Source organism: Capsicum annuum, chromosome 3 (assembly GCF_002878395.1).
Source record: "Capsicum annuum cultivar UCD-10X-F1 chromosome 3, UCD10Xv1.1, whole genome shotgun sequence".
In the NCBI taxonomy this organism is placed as follows: Eukaryota; Viridiplantae; Streptophyta; class Magnoliopsida; order Solanales; family Solanaceae; genus Capsicum; species Capsicum annuum.
In genome coordinates, this window is record NC_061113.1 from 20,615,697 (window position 1) to 20,640,379 (window position 24,683).

The 24,683-nt window shown below is 36.0% G+C and overlaps 1 protein-coding gene across 1 annotated transcript; it reads right to left on the bottom strand.

Moving 5' to 3' along the window:
- Positions 1-1,590: 1,590 nt before the first annotated feature.
- LOC107864161 (perakine reductase) lies at positions 1,591-24,426 on the bottom strand. Its single transcript, XM_016710449.2, has 8 exons — positions 23,861-24,426; positions 13,799-13,948; positions 3,901-4,071; positions 3,315-3,518; positions 3,049-3,221; positions 2,742-2,838; positions 2,227-2,380; positions 1,591-1,999 (listed from the first exon to the last, which is right to left on the bottom strand). The coding sequence occupies exons 1-8, from the start codon at positions 24,272-24,274 to the stop codon at positions 1,821-1,823; spliced, it is 1,542 nt and encodes a 513-aa protein (XP_016565935.2). The 5' UTR covers positions 24,275-24,426; the 3' UTR covers positions 1,591-1,820.
- Between the last annotated feature and the right edge of the window lie 257 nt (positions 24,427-24,683).

Consider the following 24,683-nt stretch of genomic DNA (forward strand, 5'->3'; position numbering starts at 1 on the left):
CAACTTAGGACTAACCACCATTTATAAAACTTACCTTTAAGTTTTGATGGTATTTTTTTATCACACAAGATTTCGAAGGCAAGCCTCCACTTCATCCACGCCATATCAATATGATGTTTGATGTTATCATCAATGTCCTCAGTTTCTTAGATTATAGATTGAAGATACTTGAACTTATCTCTATTAGGATATCATGTGTGTCAAGCCTCACTTCCACATTTGCCTCGTGCCACCCTTCACTGAATTTCCACTTAAAATACTTTAGTTTGGTCCTGCTCAACCTGAACCCTTCAACTATCTCCACATCTCTAACCTAGCACTAGCTATCTCCACATCTCCAACCTAGCACTAACTACGCTACTCGTATCATTAATAAGTACTATGTCATCCTCCAATAATACACACCAAGATACTTCATCTTGAATGCACCAAATTAATTCATCTATCCTCAAGAAAAAGAGGAACAGACTAAAAGCTAATCTCTTATGCAACCCCATTTTCACCGAAAAGTGTTTCGAATCTCCTCTTACCGTTCTAATCCACATTTTAGCTCCATCATACATGTAATTTATCGCCCTAAAGTAAGTCAACAGTACACCTCTAACCTCAGGAATCTCAAGAGTACTTCCGCCGGAACTTTGTCGCAGACGTTCTCAAGGTCAATGAACAATCATATGTAAGTCCTCTTTCTATTTCAGTATTTCTTCATCAATCTCCTCACCTGCTGGATGACTTCCGCAGTAGATCATCTTGGCATGAATTCAAACTAATTCTCGGAAATGGACAACCGCCTCCTCACCCTCATTTCCACCACTCTCTCCCAAACTTTCATAGTGTGACTTAATAACTTGATACCTTTCTAATTATTACAATTTTAAATGTCATCCTTGTTCTTGCACAACAATATCATTATACTCCACCTTCATTCTTTGGACATCTGTCTTAAAAATGACATTGCATTTTCAAATAAAGTTAAAAAAAAAAAAATTATGGCCGAATGGGTAGTAAATAGTTGCTTTATTTCTCTATATTTTCACGAGTTTTTAGGTATGGGTTTTTATTTTCCACGAAATTGATTCAATATGTTGACATTTGAATTTTAAAAACAAGATTTACTAAATTGCAATCTTCTAACTAATTTCAACGTATATGTATTGGCTATATTGCCTCTGTGGAGTAAGGGTGTCCCTCGGCTCAAAAAAAAAGTTTTTACAAAACAAGTCTAGAGAAATTAAGAAAAAAAAAAGAGTAAAGAAGCACAAATGAAAATATCAAAGAAAGGTAGAATATTGACAGCAAAAATAGCAAGAATAGTCAATGTTGTTCGGACTCTTCAAAGATATCGACTATTGCGTGTTGAATTCTCCAAAAATAGTGTATTTTTTGAAGGATCTGACACAGGTGCGACAACAATATAATTTTGGAGAATCCGAGCAACTTAGAGGATTACCAATGTAAAAGAAACAACAACAACAACAAACCCAGTATATTCCCACAAAGTGGGGCCCATACCACTACCTCTAAAGAGGTAGAGAGGCTATTTCCGATAGACCCCCGGCTCAAGATTAAAGACAGTATACAAAAGCAATGTAAAAGAAACAACAATATAAAATAAGGTAATGGTAGAATAATATTAATAGTACTGGTTGGGACAACAACATAACTATTAAATGATACAAGGAGAATGTCCAAGACATTATAGCATGATATGCTTGTGGAAGCTTAATTTAGGAATGTCCATATCCTGGCAAAGGATAATTGACAAGGGGTACACCATCAAAGGAAGATCAGCCCAGTTATTGAAACACAGATTAGGCGATTTAATTCTTTAATGGTGTATTAGCGAACCGATAATCGTACTTGGATATTACTGCATGGTCTCTTTCTCCAAAGACTTCACTAATAGGAATTGTGTCAGTAATTTCCTTCAAATCCTCTGGTGTAAGTTTCACTCCTACAGATTGGATATTGTCATTGAGGTTCTTGATCTTTGTTGTTCCTGCAATACAATGGTAAAAAGAGGTTAAAGAAACATCACTAGACTATTTCACCTCATGGATTGAAGTGAGGACAACTTGCTTTATTTGAATACGCATACTCTTAAGACACACGAAAGTATTGCAGTTAGCAAAAATTGATCTAACTAGACTTCGAGAGTTGAGGAATTAGTTGAATTGATAGAAAATGTAACCTGTATAAACATTTGTAACAAAGAAGGTATCATACCAGGTATTGGAATTACATCGTCTCCCTGATGCATAACCCATGCTAAAGCTAGTTGAGGAGGTGTGCAACCATGCTTTGCTGCTAAGTTCGCGAATCGTGTGTATAGAACTTTGTTCTTCTCCAAATTCTGTTCATTAAACCTTGGGAGCGCGGCCTGAAGTAAAAAAGAGATTGAGATAACAAACATAACTCCACATCTTTTCGTTCATCTTTATCGACCTCCCTAACATATGACAAAAGGATTTTCACCAAGGTCTCATTTTCAAGCACCAAAAGAAACATGTATCCCTATTTTACACTATGTTGCTATATTACAAACGCGACGTAGAAGTGGTTGCCTGTGCCATTTCCTGTGTCAGTTCTTTCAAACCTTTCGCTCCTTCTATTTATACGGTTATAACAAACAATAAAAAGTGAATATGATGAATACTTCATAACTAGCTGATAAGGAACATGATATATAACAAGTACTAACTAGCTCATTGATCAAATGCTTTTTTGTATACATTACTTACCATCATACTTCCCTCAGGCAAGCTTTCTGTGACTGCTTTCCCTCCAAAGAACCCGTGGCCAAGGGGACTATATGCAACAATTCCAATTCCCAGTTCCCTGCATAAAGAAGGCAAAGGAAATGTTACGAAAGATTAAGGAGTTCTGTTTTTCTACCTATCGAATGTTAAATCATTAAGGAAATCAAAACTACATAAGAAAAATAGAGAAATTTAGAGAGAAAAAATTATGACTTATATTGTGCAAAATGTTGATGATGGATATATCTTAATTTTTGAGAGGAAGAGAAGTTATTAATTTCGAACATACCTACAAAGTGGAATTACATCCTCTTCTATTTCACGGGTCCAAAGAGAATACTCCAATTGTACAGCAGCGATGGGATGAACAGCATGTGCCCTCTTAATTGTGTCCACACTGGCTTCCGATAAGCCAATGTACCTTATCTTTCCCTCCTCGGCTAATTTCTTGAGTTCCTCCATCTTCCCTCATGAAATTGATTCATAAATCAAGTTTCTCTAGATAACACATATATCACAAAATGTAAGAGCCACAGATAAAGATCAGATACTTACAGTGTTCTCTATAGGCACAGTTGTGTCTATTCTGTGAGGATAATATAGATCAATGTAGTCTACATCAAGCCGCTTCAGACTTTCTTCGCAGCATTTCCGTACATATTCTGGAGAGCCTTTGACATGAAACTGGAAATCTTCAGAAAGTATCAACCCAAATTTGGTTGCCAGTTGGACTTGCTCACGGGGAAGCTGCTTCAGTGCCTGGTTATCACAATGACCGTTTATGAATTTATACATATACAGACATTCAATCTTGGTCTCAGCTAGCAAGTAACCACTCCCAACTTTGAGAGTGCACATCTAGATACCTCAACTCGGTCTCAACCGGCAACTAAATGCTCCAACTCATTCCATTGTGTCTCGTGGAAACGTGACACATAAATTTTGTAGGTGTCTAAATAATCATTTTGTAAGATGGAGCGTTCAACTAATATAGTGAAGATGAGTTGAAGTGTCTAGACGTGCACTCTCAAAGTTGGGAGTACTTAATTCCCAATACAGGGTGATTTAATTGATCAAAAATCTTCAAACAGAACATAACATTGATCGAAAAGATACTTCTCTTCTCATCAGCTGAACATACCTTTCCAACCATTATTTCATTGTCGCCTTCATGCCCATATAAATCGGATGTGTCAAAGAAGGTGATGCCTTTATTGAATGCTTCCTTTATGATTGAGCATCCGGCTTCATGTGACAGAGGAGTATTCATTATTCCAGATAGTCCTAAACAACCAAAGCCTAGTTTGGAGACCTGGCAACAAGAAGCAATTTACTTAATTTTTAAAAGCTTCTGGTATATCATAGAAGTAATTCTTTGGCTTTTCTTTTAGCAAGAATTTCCTCATAGCTCACAGAAATTTCAGAATTGTCTAAACCGAACAACCTTCTGTATGTGAATAGTCATCTCTCAGTTCAGTGAACTACTGAAATGAATACTCAAGGAGAATGAAAAGTGGGATAATTACATGTGCAAAAGTGTAACTATAATCTTTGAGGATCAGTTTTGTAAACGGCTAAAAAGCTACAGAAAAATAAAAGTCAGGTGTCTTTTGGGGCTTAAGCGCAAAGCACAAGTTAGCGCATGCATGGAAAAGAATTGCGCAGATGAAGAAAAAGGTTCAAAAAATTACTTGTAATATAGAAAGAACAAGTATGTTAGCAGCACTTATAGAAGGGGGCAGCAGCCCTGTGCACTAGAGCTCCCGCTATGCACAAAGGTCCGGGGAAGGGAGAGACCACTAGGATGTATTGTATGCAGCCTTACCCTGCATTTCTGCCAGAGGTTGTTTCTGTAAACGCAGAGTAAGTGCTGATAGAAGAGTATGTTTTATTAATGAAGCATAAAGCGTATTAAATAGAGTTACAGATAAACTAAGATGAGTTCTAAACTAACTAAACTAGACTAGTCCTAAATAAACAGAAATACTGACTAATATTACACGTGATGTTTCAATACGCCCCCTCAAGTTAGGCGATGAGTCACTAAGCCTAACTTGAATATATTCTTCCCAAAAGCAGGCTTAGGCAGTGAGGGTGTCAGCGATTTGATCGGCAGCATGAACATGAACAACTCGAACCTTTTTGATGTTGACATGGTGGCGAACAAAGTGAAGGTCCACTGCAACATGCTTCACTTTGCTATGGAGGACCATTTTTACACAGGAATGTGGCTCCAAGATTGTCACAATAAATGGTAGGCATCTGATGTACTGGAAAGCGCAGCTCAGCGAGGAGATTGGTCACCCACAGGATTTCAGAAAGGGCATTAGCCACTGCCCTATACTCAGACTCAGTGGAGGAGCGAGAGACTGTATTTTGCTTCTTTGAGGACCAACTAATCGGATTGTAACCAAGGAACAGGATATACCCGGATGTGGAAACTCTGTCAGCAATGTCCCCACCCTAATCCGCATCAGATTACACATGCAGATTGAAGTCCTCAATGGGGGTTACACGTAGGCCTAGTTGGATAGTGCCACGCAGGTAACGAAGAACACGTTTCATAGCTTTCCAATGGAGATCTGATGGTGCTTGCATAAATTGAGACAACTTATTTACTGCATATGCAATGTCCGGTCTAGTGAAAGATAGGTATTGAAGCCTGCCTAAGACCCGACGATAACGTGTTGCATCAGTCAAGTGAGTACCATCAGATAACGTGATTAGCTCAGATGCACTCATTGGCGTGTGGACACTTTTATAGTCGGTCATTAATTCATCATTCAGGATCTCATTCACATAGTTTGCTTGGGTGAGAATTAAACCGTCAGAGCTGCGTATCAGTTCAACACCAAGAAACTAGTGAAGATTACCTAAATCTTTAACAGAAAACTTAGAAGCAAGGGAAGCAATAACCTGATCAACCTGAAAAGTGTTGCTCCCTGTAACAATGATGTCATCCACATAGACAAGGATAAACATTGTGTCACCTAGACCCTGCCTGACAAGTAAGGAGGCATCCGATTTCGTCTTAATAAATCCTATGGAGGAAAGATAACCCGTGAGGGCATTGTACCATGCCTGAGGGGCTTGTTTCAAGCCATAGATTGCCTTGCGTAACCAACATATGTGAGTGGATTTGTCATCATTAGTGAAACCCGTTGTGCCATGTACACCTCCTCGTCCAGGTTGCCCTAGAGAAATGCATTGTTGACATCAAGCTGGCGGAGAGTCCAGTTATGGCAAAGTGCCACAGAAAGTATTATTTTGACCGTGGTAGGCTTGACGACTGGGCTGAAAGTCGCGTGAAAGTCAATGCCCGGCCTTTGAGTGAAGCCTTTCACAACTAGTCGTGCTTTATATCAATCAATAGACCTATTTGCTTTCTTTTTTATCCTGAAAAGCCACTTGTAGGAAACAATATTTTTAGTTGGGTCAGGAGGAACAAGTTCCCAAGTCTGGTTTTTAATTAAAGCATCAAGTTCCTGTTTCATCGCTTCACGCCACTCAGGATGTTTTTGTCCTTGTTTGACAGTGGTGGGTGTGGTGGTGGGGTTCAATTTAGCCAAGTAATCAAAAATTTGTTTGGGTTTGGTGATATTGTTTTGGGAGCGAGTGACAACACGGGTAGGAGGAGAGAGACATTTAGGAGATGAGGGAGCGAGCTCCAACTCAGGGGTTGGCTGATGAACCATGGGTGTAGATGGAATTGTGTTCCTGCAATGATAAACAAAGATAGGACGGCAGCTGTAATTTGTGTTTGTGGGTATATGCGTTGGTATATTTGTAGGGAGGGCTGGTGGCGTGAGCTGTTGGGCAGTAGGGTGAGAGGATTGTAGAAGATGAAGGTAATAGAAATTTACCTGGGAAAGGAGAAGCTGCATCCACCGTTGGTTCACTGTCGGAGTTGGATTGTGAGCGTGAGTTGGCCTGTAACTCTGCTAGAGAAGGAGAAGATACTGAGCGAGGCTCTGCAGGTGTTTGGGCATTTATTTCTAATGGAATTGGAAGCTCCGTAGTTTTGGTAAGTTTGGGTGTGGGATCAGAAGAATATGAAACCGTGATATTGTCCCATTTTAGGTGAGGTGATTTGATGGCAATATTGGAGAACATGGTTTTGAAAGGGAAAACATTCTCAATAAATTGCACATCGCGAGATAAATATACCTTTGCGGAAATTGGGTCAAAACACTAGTGACAGTGATGAGATAAGGAAAATACGAGATAGACACACGGGGTGGATTTTGGTTCAAGTTTATTTTTGGAGTATGGTTTAAGCCATGGATAGCATAAACAACCGAAAATTCGCAGGGAGCTATAGTCAGGCAATTTTCCAAGTAGAAGCTGGAATGGGGATTGGTTATCTAGTTGAGAGGTGGGCAAATGGTTAATGAGGTAGACCGTGTGATGACACGCGAAAGACCGAAATTGGGGAGGAAGGGACACCTCATGTAAGAGCGTTCTTGCAGTTTCGACAATATCGTGATGTCGTCGTTCCGCAAGCGCAACTCGTTGAGGCGTATATGGTGGAGTAAAGAGGTGCTCAATTCCGTGAAGTGAGAGATAAGGGTCAAGACTTTTATATTCTCCTCCACCATCAGTGTAAAGTGATAATATTTTGGTGTCAAAATGCTTTTCCATCATAGGATGGAATTTTTGGAAAATCTCTCTAACCTCACTTTTATTTTTTAATGTATAGAGCTAAATATATTTCGTATATTGATCAACAAAAATACAATAATACAATTTCTTGTCAAGAGATAAGACTAGTAATGGCCCCCATAAATCACTAAAGATTATTTGAAGCGGTTTAGAGCTACACAATGATAATTGAGTAAAAGGATGCCGATGAGCTTTATTAGATAAGCAAGAATTACAATAAAAAGGTTTGTCTCACTCATGAAACGGTAGCGAGAATTTATTTAAAATAAACCTAAGAACTCTAAAGTGAGGATGACCCAAACATTGATGCCAAGTAGTGAGAGGAGAAGATGTGGCGGTCATGTGAGCTTAGGGATGTGAAATAGGCCACTCATACAGTCCATTGTTGGTCCGACCGTGCACCAGCAGTTTCCGCGTTTTCAGATCCTTCACAACAAAGTCAAAGGGAAAAAATTCAATGGACTTTGAATTGTCTTGACAAAATTTTGAAACAGAGAGAAGTTTGCGTTTAATAGATGGGGCACAAAGAGTGTGAGATAGCTTAAAAACATTATTTGATGCATTTAATTGAGTAGAACCAGTGTGAGAGATGGGAATTTTGTTACCGTCACCCATAGAGACATCCTCGTTACCATGGTATGGATGTAGGTTGTGTGGCTCCGTGGTGATGTGATGGGTGGCTCCGGAGTCGACTATCCAAGGGTTAGTGGCAGCAGTAAATCCAGCAGCATAACGCATTAGCACCTTGCTGCACTGCACTTAGACAGTCAAAAGCCAGACTCTTTAATTTTGATGCATCATCCGTGTCAGGTTCTCCAAAAATACATACTTTTGGAGAATATGATACACACCTGATCACATTTTTAAAGAGTCCGAGTAACGCAGGAGGTTAGATGGTATCCTGAAAGCTAAAATGGATTCTGAACCAAAAACAAAAAATATCTACCTGAAACTAAGCTAGCATTTGGCATTTATTTCGATCAAATTGTTAAAATGTAAAGTGACAGTTGATAGAGTGCTGAAGTTTGTTAGAAAAAAGGAGAATGTGGTTAGTTAGAGTCTAGAGTGACAGCTGTCATATGAGCTGTCACAAGTGAAAGAAGTAGCACTCACAGTGTTTGCATGCTCTACAAATAGAAGTTGTATTACTCTCATTTCAGAGAGAGAAAATAAAAATATCTTCCTTCTTCTAGATTCTTCTTCAAGCTTGTGCAGTTACAGCTAAGAAACGCTAATGGCAGATTAGTCTGCACTCCATTAAAATTCACAAAATTTAACATGGTATCAAAGTTAGCGATCTCGTAGCGTGCAATTGCGGCAGAAATCACGGGAAAAAGTTACAATTTGTAAGTCGGAGAAGAAAGAAATCATGTCGGAAAACGCGGTAACAAGTTTTGGATCATAATTACCCTCTTTATCTTCAACCTTCTGATTCTCCAGGGCTGGTTATTGTCCCAATCAAGCTCACAGGGCCTGAGAATTATGCACTGTGGAGCAAATCGATGAAACTAGCCCTAAGGGGAAAAGGAAAACTTGGTTTTGTTGATGGAACGTGTGTTAAGAGCAATTACAGAGGAGATTTGGCGGAACAATGGGAAAAATGTAATGCAATTGTGTTGTCATGGATTGGAAGTACAGTTGCACCCTACTTGATTCCCGGCACTGTGTATGCATCCAGTGCTAAAGCAATTTGGTTAGATTTCAAGGAACGATTCGATCGAACAAATTTGACTAGGATTTATCATCTCTGGACTGAAATAGCAACAATGCGTCAAGGGACTGATACTGTAACTGCTTACTACTCGAAAATGAAGGATCTGTGGGATGAAATTGATGTAACAGTTCCTTTGCCGTCATGTACTTGTGCAAAATCTACATCCTATGTGGAGCATTTGAGATCCCAGCGTTTGATGCAGTTTCTGATGGGGATGAATGAAAGCTATAGCAATATTCGAAGTAATATTCTTTTAAGGAAGCCAGTAATGTCAATAAATGAGGCTTATGCTATGACTGTTCAAGAGGAGAGTCAAAGAGCTTTAGGAGTGGAGGATATCAACAAAGATCCACTAATGATGCTGGCAGGCCGAGGAAACAATTTCAGGTACAAAAAATCCGCAACCGGAGACAAGCAAGGGGAAGCTTGCATGTACTGTGGGTATAAGGGACATTTGTCTATTGATTGCTATAGGAGAGTTGGATATCCACCTGACTTTAAAAGCAAAAAAAAGCTTAATCAACATGGAGAATTCAAGGCAAGGGTAAATTCATCTATTACAGGAAATAGTTCACAAGCACTTGTGAGAGGTCCAGGCTTAGGTGGACTTCATGTTAAGAGCTTAGAAAATGAAGAAGCTGAAGCTCGTATGGTATACTCCAAAGGGCATGATACAGGAAATTATCAATTCACAGAAAAACAATACTTGCAGCAGGTGGAAAAAGGTGATCATCCTTCAAGTTCGGGATGTTATTCTAACATGGCAGGTATGGCCTCATTATTGTCCCAAACTTGTGAGTGGATTGTAGACTCAGGGGCTACACATCACATTACACCCTGTAGGGAACTCTTAAGTGATCTTAAGGGCTTAGCAGCTAAATGCAGTAGTAAAGTGCAAGTTCCAACCGGAGGTAGGTGTGACATTGAAAAAATTGGTAGTGAGAACATCCAAGGAGGTCAAAAACTACATGATGTGCTGCATGTACCAGAGTTTAAGTTTAATCTCCTCTCAGTTGGCAAGCTAACCAAGGATCTCTGTTGTTCAGTTTGTTTTTCCCCTGATTTCTGTGTATTTCAGGGTCTTTATACTTTATACTGGCAATGTGATGGGGATTGGTAGAGAAAGAGACGGTTTGTACATATTGAAAGAAGAGCTAAATGCAACAGTAGCTTCAGCTAAAAGAATAGCAGATGATGCAAAATTGTGGCATGACAGGCTTGGTCATCCCTCCTTAAGAGTGATGAAGCATATCTCAACTCTTTCCAACACATTCTCAAGAGATGATGTTCAGGAACAATGTAGTGTTTGTCCTTTGGCAAAGCAACATAGAATAAAGTTTCTTGTAAGCACCAGTAAAAGTAGTAACTGTTTTGACTTACTACATGTGCATGTTTGGGGCCCGTACAAGATACCTACCTTGATAGAAAATATTATTTTGTTACAATTGTTGATGACTTCAGTAGGTACACTTGGACATGTCTGATTCAATCTAAATGTGAAGTAATTGTTGTGTTGATTGATTTTCTTGTGTTAGTTTCTAACCAATTTACTAGTTCTGTAAAAGTTGTTAGAACTGACAATGGATCAGAGTTTTTTAACTTTAAATGCAATGCTTTATTTACTAACCATGGCATAATCCATCAAAGTAGTTGTGCCTATACATAACAACAAAATGAAGTTGTGGAGAGAAAGCATAGATACATTTTGGAAGTGGCCAGAGCCTTGAAGTTTCAAAGTGCTATGCCTATAAAGTTTTGGGGTAATTGTGTGAAAACGGCAGTATATCTCATCAATAAGCTGCCCTCTCCTGTTTTGGATGGAAAGTCCCCTTATGAACTGTTGTATGGGAAGTCACCATCACTAGATCATTTGAAGGTGTTTGGTTGTCTTTGCTTTGCTAGTAGGCTTCCCAACCTAGATAAATTTGGATGCAGGGCCAGAAGAGCTGTGTTCATTGGGTATTCCGAAACTCAGAAAGGGTTCTTGACTTAGATGATAACACATTCTTTGTTAGCAGGGATGTGATGTTCAGAGAATTTTCTTTTCCCTTCAAGGCTCCAGATGAAGATGAGATAGGTGATATGTTTAGTGCAATGCCCACACCTGAAGCTGACCTTGTTGTACCTAGTGTGATCATTTCACCACATACCCCAGCTAAGCACATTGCTACGGACATCCCGCGACCTGCTCAACCTCTATATCATGCTGACATTGCAACACTTGGTACACCACCTTCTCTGCATGCTGATGATGCTGCACTTTCAGAGTTCAGACAAAATGATGTCATGTCCCCTGCTCCAGAAGATGTAATTTCTGAAGATCCAGCATCTCCTACTACACCACTTGTACCACCAGCTGTGGTAGCACCATCTGTTAGGCCTGTTAGACATCACAAACCACCAATTTGGCATAATGACTATGTCTTTCCAACCACATCTTCCACCAATTGTCCTTTCCCTATCGCCAATAATGTGATTTATTTTCACTTATCCAAATCCTACCAAGCCTATTTGAGCTCTTTTTCTTCTCCTACTGAACCTTCTACCTTCCAAGAGGCTTCCAAAGATCCAAAATGGATCTCAGCTATGCAAGATGAGATCAATGCTTTAGAAGCCAACCATACATGGGATCTGGTAGACCTACCTGCTGGTCAACACACTATTGGTTCAAAATGGATATATAAAATCAAGTACAAGGCCAATGGTGAGGTGGACAAGTATAAAGCTAGATTGGTTGCAAAAGGATACACACAACAAGAAGGCCTAGATTACTATGAAACTTTTTCACCAGTAGCAAAAATGGTTACAGTTAGATTAGTTATTGGAGTTGCTGCAGCTAAAGAGTGGCCTCTATATCAAATGGATGTCAATAATGCCTTCTTACAAGGAGATCTATATGAAGATGTGTATATGAATGTGCCTCAGGGGTTTCAAACACATGGTGAGACCAAAGTATGCAAGTTAGTAAAGTCATTGTACGGTTTGAAGCAAGCTTCAAGGCAATGGAACATTAAACTGTCCAATGCTCTTATAGAAGGTGATTACTGCCAAAGCCATTATGATCACTCCCTATTTACCAAGAAAAATGCACAAGATATTGTTGTGGTGTTAGTCTATGTAGATGACTTGTTGATTACGGGAAGTTCACAACACTTGATTGATGAAGCCAAACAAACACTGCATAATAAATTTAAGGTAAAGGGCTTGGGTATTCTCAGATATTTCTTAGGGATTGAAGTTATGAGATCCAACAAAAGGATCCTACTGAATCAAAGAAAATACACCCTAGAATTGATCTCTGGGATTGGAATGAGCGGTGCTAAACCAGCTTCAACACCACTGGAGCAAAATGTAAAGCTTACTACTGTAGATTATAATCAAGTGGTAGGAAAGAATGATGATCCAGAGTTGTCAGATATCACCAGCTATCAGAAACTAATAGGGAAACTCATTTATCTCACTATTACAAGGCCGAACATATGCTTTGCAGTCCAGGTTTTAAGCCAGTTCATGCAACACCCCAAGGTTTCACATTGGGATGCAGCTCTAAGGGTAGTAAGATACTTGAAGCAGGCACCAGGTCTAGGTATACTCTTGAAGAGACATGCAGACTTGAGTTTGATGGCATTTTGTGACTCGGATTGGGCAGCATGCCCGAATACAAGAAGGTCGATGTCAGGGTATGTGGTGCAGCTGGGAGGTTCACTGATTTCGTGGAAGTCCAAGAAACAACACACAGTGAGTCGCAGCTCGGCTGAGGCGGAATACAGGAGCATGGCTACAGCAGTGTCAGAAGTGGTTTGGTTAGTTGGTTTACTGGACGACCTGGGGATCTCATTGAATATACCAATAACACTATGTTGTGATAACAAGGCAGCGATGCAAATAGCTGCAAACCCCATCTATCATGAACAACAAAGCACATAGAGATCGATTGTCATTTTGTAAGAGAAAAAATCAACGAAGGCCTGATCAAGACAGAGTATTTGCAGACAAAGGCACAACTAGCAGACCTGTTCACTAAAGGGTTGGGAGTAACTCAACACCACTCTCTTCTTTCCAAGCTTGGAGTGTTAGATGTATTTCACCCTCCAGCTTGAGGTGGACTGTTAAAATGTAAAGTGACAGTTGATAGAGTGCTGAAGTTTGTTAGAAAAAAGGAGAATGTGGTTAGTTAGAGTCTGGAGTGACAGCTGTCATATGAGCTATCACAAGTATAAGAAGTAGCACTCACAGTGTTTGCATGCTCTATAAATAGAAGTTGTATTACTCTCATTTCAGAGAGAGAAAACAAAAATATCTTCCTTCTTCTAGATTCTTCTTCAAGCTTGTGCAGTTACAGCTAAGAAATGCTAATGGCAGATTAGTCTGCACTCCATTAAAATTCACAAAATTTAACACAAATATCTCCAAATATTTTAAGAGAAATTTCATTTTAGCTCATAAAACTTCAAAAAAATTCCAACTAAGATGCATGTCCAAACACAATTTCATAAACTCAAATTTTCAACTTCAATATTTATGACCAAAAGGAAGCTAATTGATTGTCACTACTTTTTGTTACTGTTACTGTTCAAGATTTGTGATCAATGATTGTGGCAGAATGCAAAAACTTAAATAAAACTAAGCAGAAACTGAGATTATAGCTCAAAAGTTGTACTACCTCAAGTCCCTGTGTACCCAATTTTACTCTTGGAATTATGCTTTGGGAGTTGTGCTCCATTATAACTGCAAAGACTGTAGAATTGAAACACCAAATGCTTGATGTGAAGAAGCTACACACTCTACCTGGGAGAAAAATGAGCCAGAAAGCCTGGCAAGTTTTCAATTAAAAAAACGGGACAACTACGTTAGTTGTCTGAACAACTGAATTAGTTGTGGGATAACTACGTTAGTTATCTGAATAATTTTGCACAATTATTGAAAAACTTTTCTCAATTGTCGAATATCTACGTCTAGTTATTCAACATCTAAGTGCAGCTATTGGACAACTGTGCTTAGTTGTTGAACGCGTTATTGTCGAACAACTACAACTAATATAAGTTGTTCGAAGGAAAAATTTTAAAAAAAATTCAAAAACAATTTATCCCTACTACCTAATTTAAAAAACTTGACTTATTGGACAACTTATTTATTTTTTTAATCCTCCTCTACTGGACTACTAGCTTATATCAAAGAAAACTAAAATATAGTAACCCTTGTATCATTTTACGTGGCACTCGTTACTAAAATATAATAATTTCTCCGTATCATTTTACGTGATATTTATTATTAAAATATAACAATCCCTCCGTACCATTTTGTTACTAAATTATATTAACCCCTTCTTATCATTTTACGTGATACTCATAATTAAAATATAGTAATTTTTTCATATCATTTTATGTGACACTCGTTACTAAAATATAGTAATTCCATCGTACCATTTTGTTACTAAAATATATTAATTCCTCTATATTATTTTACGTGACACTCATTACTAAATATAGTAATTCCTCCATATTATTTTACTCCCTTCATCCTAAATTACATATCCCAATTTTTTTAATTTAATGTCTCATTTTATTTAATCCAAAATTTTTGTTCTTTTATTTGAGTTCATAATAATAATAACTGGTGGGTTTCATCTTTTTTCATTAATCTAGAAAAACAATTTTTTTTTTCATGTTTTAACCTTTGCATTAATTACTTTTTCTTCAAATTAAAATGTACAACATTATTTAATAGGGGTGTTATGGTAAGCTAAACATATTATTAATTATTTTTCTTAATTAATGTGTCATCTCAATTTGAAACAAATATTTTGAAACGAAGAAAATATGTAACACTCGTTACTAAAATATATTAATAATCTCTCCGGGCCATTTTACGTGATGCTCATCCCTCCGTATCATTTTAAGTGACACTCAAATTTTTTTTTAATTCGTTCCAAAAAAATATCATCTTACAGTTTTATATAACATTCTTCTCTTTTTAGTTACATCAAAATATCAATTATTTTAAATGAGAGGGAATATGATACTTCAACATAATCATCTATTATAGCCACTTTATTTTTACCCCTCATTATTCTTAAAATAATAAGAGATTTTTTATGAGAAAAATGAGTTGAAAGATCTTTTCAAGTCTTTAATTAAAGAAAGGGAATAAGTAGATTTTACAATATTATTAATTTAAAAAATATAAAGTTGTTTAAACAATTGGAACAATTGTTTGACAACTGCATTAGTTGTTTCAACAATTATCAAAGTTATCGAATAACTTTGAACAGTTGTTGAATAACTTTTCAAAATTATCGAACAACTTTGATTGTTGTTGAACAACTTTGCAAAGTTGTTGAACAACTATCAAAATTGTTCGACAACTATACAAAATTGTTCAACAATTGTGCAAAGTTGTTGGAGCAAAAATATTTTAAAAAAAAGAAAAAAAATTATTCCTTTTACAAAAAACTAAATTATTCCTTTTAATTCAAGGTCCCCAAAAAAGGACAGACTTAAAAAAAAAGTCACATATAATAGGATAGAAAAACTATTAAATTTATATGTTAAATAAAGAGTGTCATGAGTAAATTTTGTGGAAAAGATCAAATATTTTTTGATTTTGTAAAATATTAATTATTAAATACTTCCTCCATTTCTCTTTAATTGCTCCTTTCATTTTCAAATCATTTTGATTAAGTTTCAAAGCTAAGTTAAATTATATTAATTTAAACTTTTAAAATTAAAACTTAGATATTCAATACGTGAAAAGTACTATAGATTCTAATTTTTTGTTTTTAATTTGATTAAGAAATACATAAAAAAAAAATAAATTAAAAGGGAGTTCAAGAAGTACTAATAGATAATAAATACTCAAACTTAAACCTCAGCTGACAAGTAGGTATTTGAAACTTTGAGCATCTATAAGCTTTATTTGGTGTTTACTGTTTATTGATAATTAAACACTTCAGTTTATTTTTGTTGTCTTTCACCACTATCCAATATTAACATGATATATAAATTTTAAAAGTATAGATAATTATTTTATGAATTAAGATATTTAACTGACATATTAAAAATAAAATTGAGGTGTCAAATTATACATTTTTAAAGTTCGAGTATTACTTGCCTAGACCAATTTTAAATGTCTCTTTATTTATCATGCCACTTTTAAAGATTTTAACATCAATTGCGTTGGATTGACGAAAGTGTAAAAAATTGTTCAGAAAAATATATTCCTTTCGTTTCAAATTATGTATGTATTTTTGTAAAAACTATTTTACCCTATACTTATGGGTCAAAAACATTTTATGGGTTTTATAAAATAAAAAACAGAGGAAAAAGACAAATGACGTCAGAAAAGGTTGTGTCCACCACCGACGTAGTAGGTTTTATAATTTCTGAGTTACATGTTCATTTATATTATTTATATGTGTCCATGTGTAAATAAATATATTATTCCTTAGATTTCCATATCTTTTTTTGTCCTGATTGAGAATAAATAAAATTTCAAATATGAGGAAGATTCTTTGCAAAGAATCAAGGGTCAAACTATGAACTTCCTGCACATTTAAGTGCAAGTATTTTGCACGTAATATAATATTACGTTAATTATAATTTTTAAATATAAAAATAATAAATTATTATAGTTTTGACATATTTTTTTTAAAATTATAGTAATAAGTGTTTATTAATCGATGGAATAATTATTTCTCTTGTTATAATACGATGAGTATTGGATAGTATTCAATTGTAAATCTAGTTTTTAATGTTAAATAGAAAAGTCTTGTAAAAAGAATATTACTATTTGGTTTGAATTTTTTATTTGACAAAATAGTTCTTCTTCTTACCATATATTTTAAAACTCCTTAAATATTAAATCTACTAATATTTATTACCATATATTTTTTCATATCAAATAATTTTGAACTCTTCAATTTTTAAAATATATTACTCTCTTACCAAAATATTTTAGGACTCCTTAATTTTAAATATTATAAAAATAAATAATAATTAAAGAAAATAAGTGAAAAGACAATTTTGTCTATTCCAGAATCTTTTAATGAAGGACAAAAAGTTCAAATCACTTTTTAAAGGTCTTCACACTTTAATATATTATAGATATAGAGAGGACTGCTTATCGGACGGATTGGATGGACCATTACACTTAATGGTCTGGTTTAACGGTTATAGATTTTAAAATATACAAATCCACTAGCGAATAGATGAGATATCGGTTGGTTCGGTAACGGATAAATAATTATCAGACAATTATCGGGCGATTTATTAGACATCCACACTTTCTACTTGAATGCAAACACCTTACGCAAAACACTTATTAGGATTAAGGATTTGAAGTTAGGATTAAGGATTTGAAGTCGGCAAATCTTTTGCTGACTGTTGTTTTGCTTCTTTGCTTTGGTTACTTCACTGTTTAATTTTTTATTTTATATAAGGGTTAATTAGGATTTAGGAATGGGCCTTTAGGTTAGAATATAGATCCATTAGGTTTGAATTTTTATTTTATAATAATATAAATCAATATGTATATTATATATTTAGGTTAAAAAATATAAGTATATATGGTAATTCTTAACGGGTTAACGGTTTATCCAATAAGGAAATTATGTAATCCATCCCCACTCCAATAAGCCGTTAATTAAAAAAATTCAATTCATTCACCAACCGTTTATCTGATAAGCCAATACCAATAAGTCAATTTTGCGAGTGACTTATTGGATACGGTTCGATTTTGAACAGCCCTAGATATAAATTATACATTATAGATTAAGACATTGTTTTGCACAGAAAAATAAGGAATAATAAGAGTGTGTTTGGTACGAAAGAAATCATTTTTTAAAAAACATTTTTTATTTTTTTTTTATGTTTGATTGGATTAAAAGTTTTGAAAAATATTTTTTTCAAATCAACTTATTTTTCTCAAATATAAGGAAAATGATTACCCTTCAAAAAGTAAAAAAAATATTTTTCAAAACTATCTTTCAACCTCACTCTCGAATTAAAATATTCATACAACTCTTAAAATCACTCACCTCTATTCCAACACCCAATCCCCTACGACCCCACCCTCAATCAAAAAATATATTTAATTTTTTTAAAATATTTAAATTTTTTTATTAGAAAACCCCCCTACCCCAACCAACCACCCTTACCAACTCCCATTCAAAAAAGATATTTAGTTTTTTTAAAAAAAATTCAAACTTTTTTCTTACTCACCTGCTACCTAACCCCCACTCTACCACCTTCCCCACCCTAAAAAAATTAAATTATTTATTCATTTTTTAAAAAATTAATTTTTTTTAAAAAAATAAATTATTTTTAAAAAGTTATTATTTTTCCTTACCCTACTCTCACACCCTACCTGACCCTACCCCCTACTAGCCGTCGCCCCCACCCTAAGAAAAAGTATTACTCTATTTCTTTTAAAAAATAAATTATCATTTTAATTTTTTCCAAATAAAAAAAACTTTTTTTTCTTATCCCCCTCCACACACAAACACACTAGCCCCCCTCCCCCAAACGAAAAGATTTAATTTTTTAATTTACTTTAAAAAATAAATTTTTTTATATCCCACCCTTCTTACTTTATTCGTTCTCGTTGTTTTTTGTTAAATATTTTAGAAAATATTTTCCTATTTGTATAACGAACACAAGAATATAAGTAAGAAACGATTTATTTTTCTTGAAAATATTTTTCTCTTCCATATTGAACACACCCTAAAAAAATATTTTTTGGGTTCGAAAATTATATTTATAAAAAATATTTTCTACTCTTTAGCTAAACACTAAAATTTATTTTCTAAAAAATATTTTTTTTCATTCACCAACCAAACACTAGAAAATATTTTTTCAAAAAATATTTTTTATTCACCAACCAAACATAAGAAAATAAGTAAGAAACTAACTTCTTATAAAAATATTTTTTGGATAAATATTTTCCTTCATACCCAACACACCCTAATTTTAAAATAAAATATTAAAAACTTTTAGAAAATAGCCTCAATTAGGCTTCGGTATTCCTATTTTAAAAAATTATCATCTTTAAGCCACCTTTCTATCTGATATACATACATATATATAAAATCGTGGTTGATAGTATTATTTATATTTTGCTTGCATGTTTTTATTTGTATCATTTGATCTGTATCAATGAAATCAAGTATCTTTATTTTGTATTTGCTTTTGTATAAGAGAGAGAGGGGGGGGGGGGGGGGGGGGGGGAAAATGGGGGGAAGGGTGCAAGATTGGGAGATCGATGAGAGTGGCGAGAAAGGGGGAGACTATAAATTGTAATTAACTACAGTTTAAGTTGTGCAGGTTAATTATGTATTTATATTTGTTAAGTCCGATAGTTAATTCTTCGTTTATTATGTATTTGATTAGGTGTATTAAATAACCTCGTAATCATTATCTCATTTTGAATAAGGATGGACATTCAATTCTTTGATTCGAATTTTGAGAACTTCAATTCTTTAATTTCTTATTACGGAAAAGTGTTCATCAAATAGTTTTAAATTTTAACTTTTTTTAATTTTGATTTAATTCAATTCGATTCCTCTAAAAAGATTTTTTTTTCGTGTGACCTTGTATAAAATTAACAAACAATCACCAACTAAATAATTTTATACATAAGTCATAACACTTTAATAATCATCATACAGAAGCATCAAAATAATATTAGAAGTTTTAAACAATAATCATCATACACAAGCATCAAAACAATATTAGAAGTTTTAAACACTTCGTCACTTTCGTGCCGCAAATTTTTTTTTTTTTTTTAGCAAACGGGTAGTAGTTTTATATTATATAACCAAAAACTTTACACAGCTGGAGTTTGGGAACTCTTTATTACAAACTGAGTAGTAGTAGAAGCAGTAGGACTAGTATTTACAACCAGAGCTGTAGTACAACTATTAGACAAGCTAGTAGTATTAACAGTAGACGGCACTCTCACTCGTCTAAGTACAGGGACTTCATGTTTGTCTGGACGCAAAATTTTCAGCAAGGATGTTGGAGGTTCCCAAAACAAACTAATAGAACCCGTAGTAGGATTATCTAGCATTATTGTAGTAGTAGTTGCATAGGTCATAGCAGCTAGTTGGTTCTGTTCCCGATATACATGACGAAGCTCGGGTTATCATGAGCAGGAGCAGATATCATGTTCTCAAGTTGTTGTGAGTCAATATTTACTTCCAATGGGGTAATATTATATTGTTGCGCCTAAGCTTAATCCTAACAGAAGTGCTTGGGCTTCCCCTTCCATTGGTTGACCAGACTGACAATAACTTTTAAACCCAAGCCTCCATTCCCCGTTGGAATTCCTAAAGACTCCTCCCAGGGGAGCATTGACCCGAGTTTGGCTCGAAGGAACAATCAGTATTAAGCATAAAATGTGATTGAATAGGAGGGTTCCATTTAACATACATAGCGACTCGGGGTCTCTTATGATTTGTGGTGCCAGCAAGGAACTAGTATTATTTTGCAAGGTTTATTACTGAGGACAGCAGGGGCAGCAGAGGGGGGTTTAAGTCGAAGAGTGATTTATTCCTAGATATCCAGATGGCCCAGAGGCAAAACGGAAAGAAGATTTTTGAAGGTACACAGTTAATAAACCTTTAGAGAGTAATTTCACAAACTTATGCAGCCAATCGACGGGCGTAGGGCAGTCCAAAGCCATCAAGAGGATCTGTTGAGTTATTCCTAGGCTTGCCCAGAGAGTAGAGAGCCTGGGGCATAATAGAAATATGTGATTATTAGATTCAGAACAAAGGGAGTCACATAAGGTGCAAAAAGGGGACTGGACTACATTGATGCGGAATAGATAGTTAGCTGTAGGAGTCCTATCATGACCAAGAAGCTACATGAATTGCTTCATCTTTGGAGCTACACTAAGCTTCCAGATCCACTCAAGATTCAAAGGTGGGGATGGATCCGGAGAATCCTGACTAAGAGCTTCAAAACAAGACTTAACTGTGAAAACTCCTAAATTTATCAAGCCCCAGGAGATGCGGTCATGAGAGCTTACATATCTAAGGAAAATGGACTGCACAAATTAAAGTAAGGATATTAGGAGGAAAGACAAAGGATAAGGAATAAAGCACCAATTTCCTAGATTTCTTAGGGATGATATACACATGGAATCCTCTCCACGTTGCAAAGGACCTTGAATTAGATCCCGAACGCGAACATTTGGTTTTATCTAAGGATCCGTAAAGAACTTAACAAACTGACCATTCGCCGGCACCCATTTGGCAGTAACTCCACCCAAGTTGCAAAGTTTTCCAGGTTCTAGAGAGGTGAGGAGTGGAGTTATAAGACGAAAACGAGGACGCCTCAGGTATTTATGCTGAAGAACTGCAGCCCAGAGAGAGTTTGCGGAGTGGCAGCATCTCCAGGCTGTTGATGCAAGCAGAGCTTTATTTTTAGTTGTTAAATCTTGAATTCCGAGCCCATTCTTAGCCTTAGTCGCAGTAATGGAGGACCATTTTAGGAGGTGAATCTTTCTTTGGTCGGAGTTAAACCCCAAAAGAAGTTTCCCTCATAGCGATCCATTCTTTTAATCACGTATGAAGGTAACTTGAAAGCTTGCACAACGTGATTTGGAAGAGAATTGAGAGTAGAGCGGATGAGAGTTACTCTTCCCGCCGGTGACATGAAATTTGCTTTCCAACCCGCCAGATGCGATTTAAAGTTATCCAAAAAGAATTGAAAATCTCCTTTCGTCAGCCTCGAATTTGAAATGGGATACCCCAAGTATTTTCCAAACCTGACTCCCTCTTTAATGTTAATAGTTGATAAGGCTATGGCTTTGCTAGTGGAGGATGCATCTGACGAGAAGAACATGGAGGGCTTGGCATAGTTTATTTTCTCACCTGAAATAACACTAAACCCAGTCAAAACATTCAAGATCGTATTACAGGTTAGGCTGGTGAGTTTGCCACATAAGATAATGTCATCTGCGAATAGAAGATGAGATAAAGGAGGACCCGTAGGAGAAATCTTCACAGGTGACCAAGAGTTATGTGCAACTGTTGCATCTACACAATGCGAGGGTCTTTTCATACAAAGGATGAAAATATAAGGGGACAAGGGATCCCCCTGACAAATGCCTCTCGAAGGATTAAAGGAAGGCATAGGACTACCATTAACAAGTATAGAAACAGAAGTGGTAGTGATGCAGGACATGATGAGCGTAACCAATTTGAGAGGGAAGTTGAAGTAGAGAAGTGTCACGAATTAAGGACATTTCAAGGCGGTCAAAAGCCTTCTCTAAATCAATTTTTAGCATAACATAGCCTTTCTTACTTTTAGAGCTCTTAAAGTAGTGGAGGGGTTCTTGAACTAAGATGGCATTATCCGCAACTCTCCTATTGGCTAAGAAGCTAGCTTGCGTAGGACCAATCAAATCTTGGAGAAAGGGTTTTACGCGATTAACCAGGATTTTAGTAATGATCTTATAAATGGTGTTAAACAAGCTAATGGGTCTGCATTGCCCAATCGTTGCAGCATTTGAGGACTTAGGGACCAGACAGATGTAAGTGTTGTTGATGCAGTGGGGGATTTCCCAATGGGTGAAGACAGCAAAGCAGAAGTCCTCAACAGAATTGTCAATTATATTCCAATATTTCTGGCAAAAGAAGGGGTGGAGCCCATCCAGTCCAGGAGATTTATGGGGCTTGAAAGAGTTTATTGCAGTGGTAATTTCAGCCCGAGTCAAGTCTCTTTCAAGGAAAGAATGAGAAGATAGAGGAATTATTCTTGAAGTAGCAACTAGGGATTGCCTTGAGCTACTCTGCAGATCATTAGTATAGAGATCCTGGAAAGACTGGACAATGTGGTTCTCAAGAAAAGAAGTTACTGGTTTAAAAAAAAATGTGGTTCTCAAGAAGATTTTTTTCACTTATCCAGTTCCCCGCCAAATCTCCGAGGGAGATGATGCGGGTTTTCCTTTTACGATTAAGCACAGAGTTATCAAAAAATTTAGTATTTGCATCGCCCTCATTTAACCAATTTATTCGAGATTTTAATTTCCAGAATAGAATTCTTCTTCCTGACGAAGAACACTATTATATTCCCAAAGGAGATTAACCTCTAAATTTTGTAAAAACCGACTAGAAGCGTAAGAGGTAGAAGATTGTAAGCCGGCAATTCTTGCAAGTAGTTTTCTTTTTTTTGCAAAAATATTCCCAAAGACTGTTTTGTTCCAAATTATTACATGTTCCTTGAAATGGTCAATGGAAGGGAGAAGAAAATTGTTCATCCTAGTCCAAGAAGAACTCATGACTTGAGGGAACTGAGGGTGGCTAGTGCACATGGTCTCAAACCTAAAAGGTTTATTTCTAGGAAAGTGGACCATAGGTGAAAGCTCTAATAATAGGTCTAGCCACTTAGCATTACCCGTTAAACGGTCTAGCCTTTGTAAAATAGGTCCCCCATTTCTTCTAAGATTTGACCAAGTAAATTTACTACCAAAATAACCTAGATCTAGCATCCCACAATAGTTACGACAGTTCAAAAACCTATCCGCACGAGAGCTAGACAGACCTTGCACGCCAATTTTTGCTACTGACCTAGTAACTTCTTTGAAGTCTCCCCCCAAAAGCCAGGGTCCCTTATAAGACACTGCAATATTTTTTAAATTTTCCCCATAGGAGAAGTTTGCTAGAACTACTATTAAAGGCATAAATTGCCGAGAAAAGCCATTTAATAGTAGAAGGGATTACCTGTATCATGCAGTGAATCTCTTGATGCGTGATAGCTACAGTGCTGACATTTAAAAGATTCGCATGCCATAAAATGGCAATTCCTCCGGCTCGTCCCTCAGCTGGGACAGCAACCACATTGGAGAAGTTAAACTCGTGGGGCATAGAGAGATGATCCGCCCTGTGAGTTTCAAGGAGAACAACTAAAGCGGGATTGTGGGAACGAAGCAGTTCCCTAAAGTTTTCCCTAAATTCCAAGGACGTAGAACCTCTACAATTCCAAATTAGAAAATTCATGGGGTGGTACAAATTGAAGAGAACTTTAAGATTTTTGCAAACAGAGTCAATTTCTCGGAGAGTAGGGCTTATTATTACTGCATACTTCCCTACTTCCGGATTCAGAGTCGGCCTTACATAGATTGAGCATTTCGACATATTTAGGGGACAACCTACATTTTTTTTTTTCAAACTGCTCTTTGAGGAGGTATACCCATACCTGTCCCAGAAATGATGTTGTCTCTGTGCTCCGAGACCCGTCGTACGATACCCGGTCTTAATTTCTTTTGTTCTTATCTGTTATATGTTTTTAGTATAGTATTATTAAACGTTTAACTTCATAAAGTAATATTAGTACTTATAAAAGTAAGGATTAATTTAAATTACTAAGATGTTATTTTTTTAGTCATTTGTTTGCAATATATTATCATGAATGTTGTTATAAAAACTTTATTTTATTAATATAAAAATTTGAGTTGTTTAATTCAAAGTTCTAAATTTTTTTTGATAAAAAATAGATAGTTCTTCTTTCTTTCTTTTTTATTTAAATTTTGTACTTTTTAGCTTT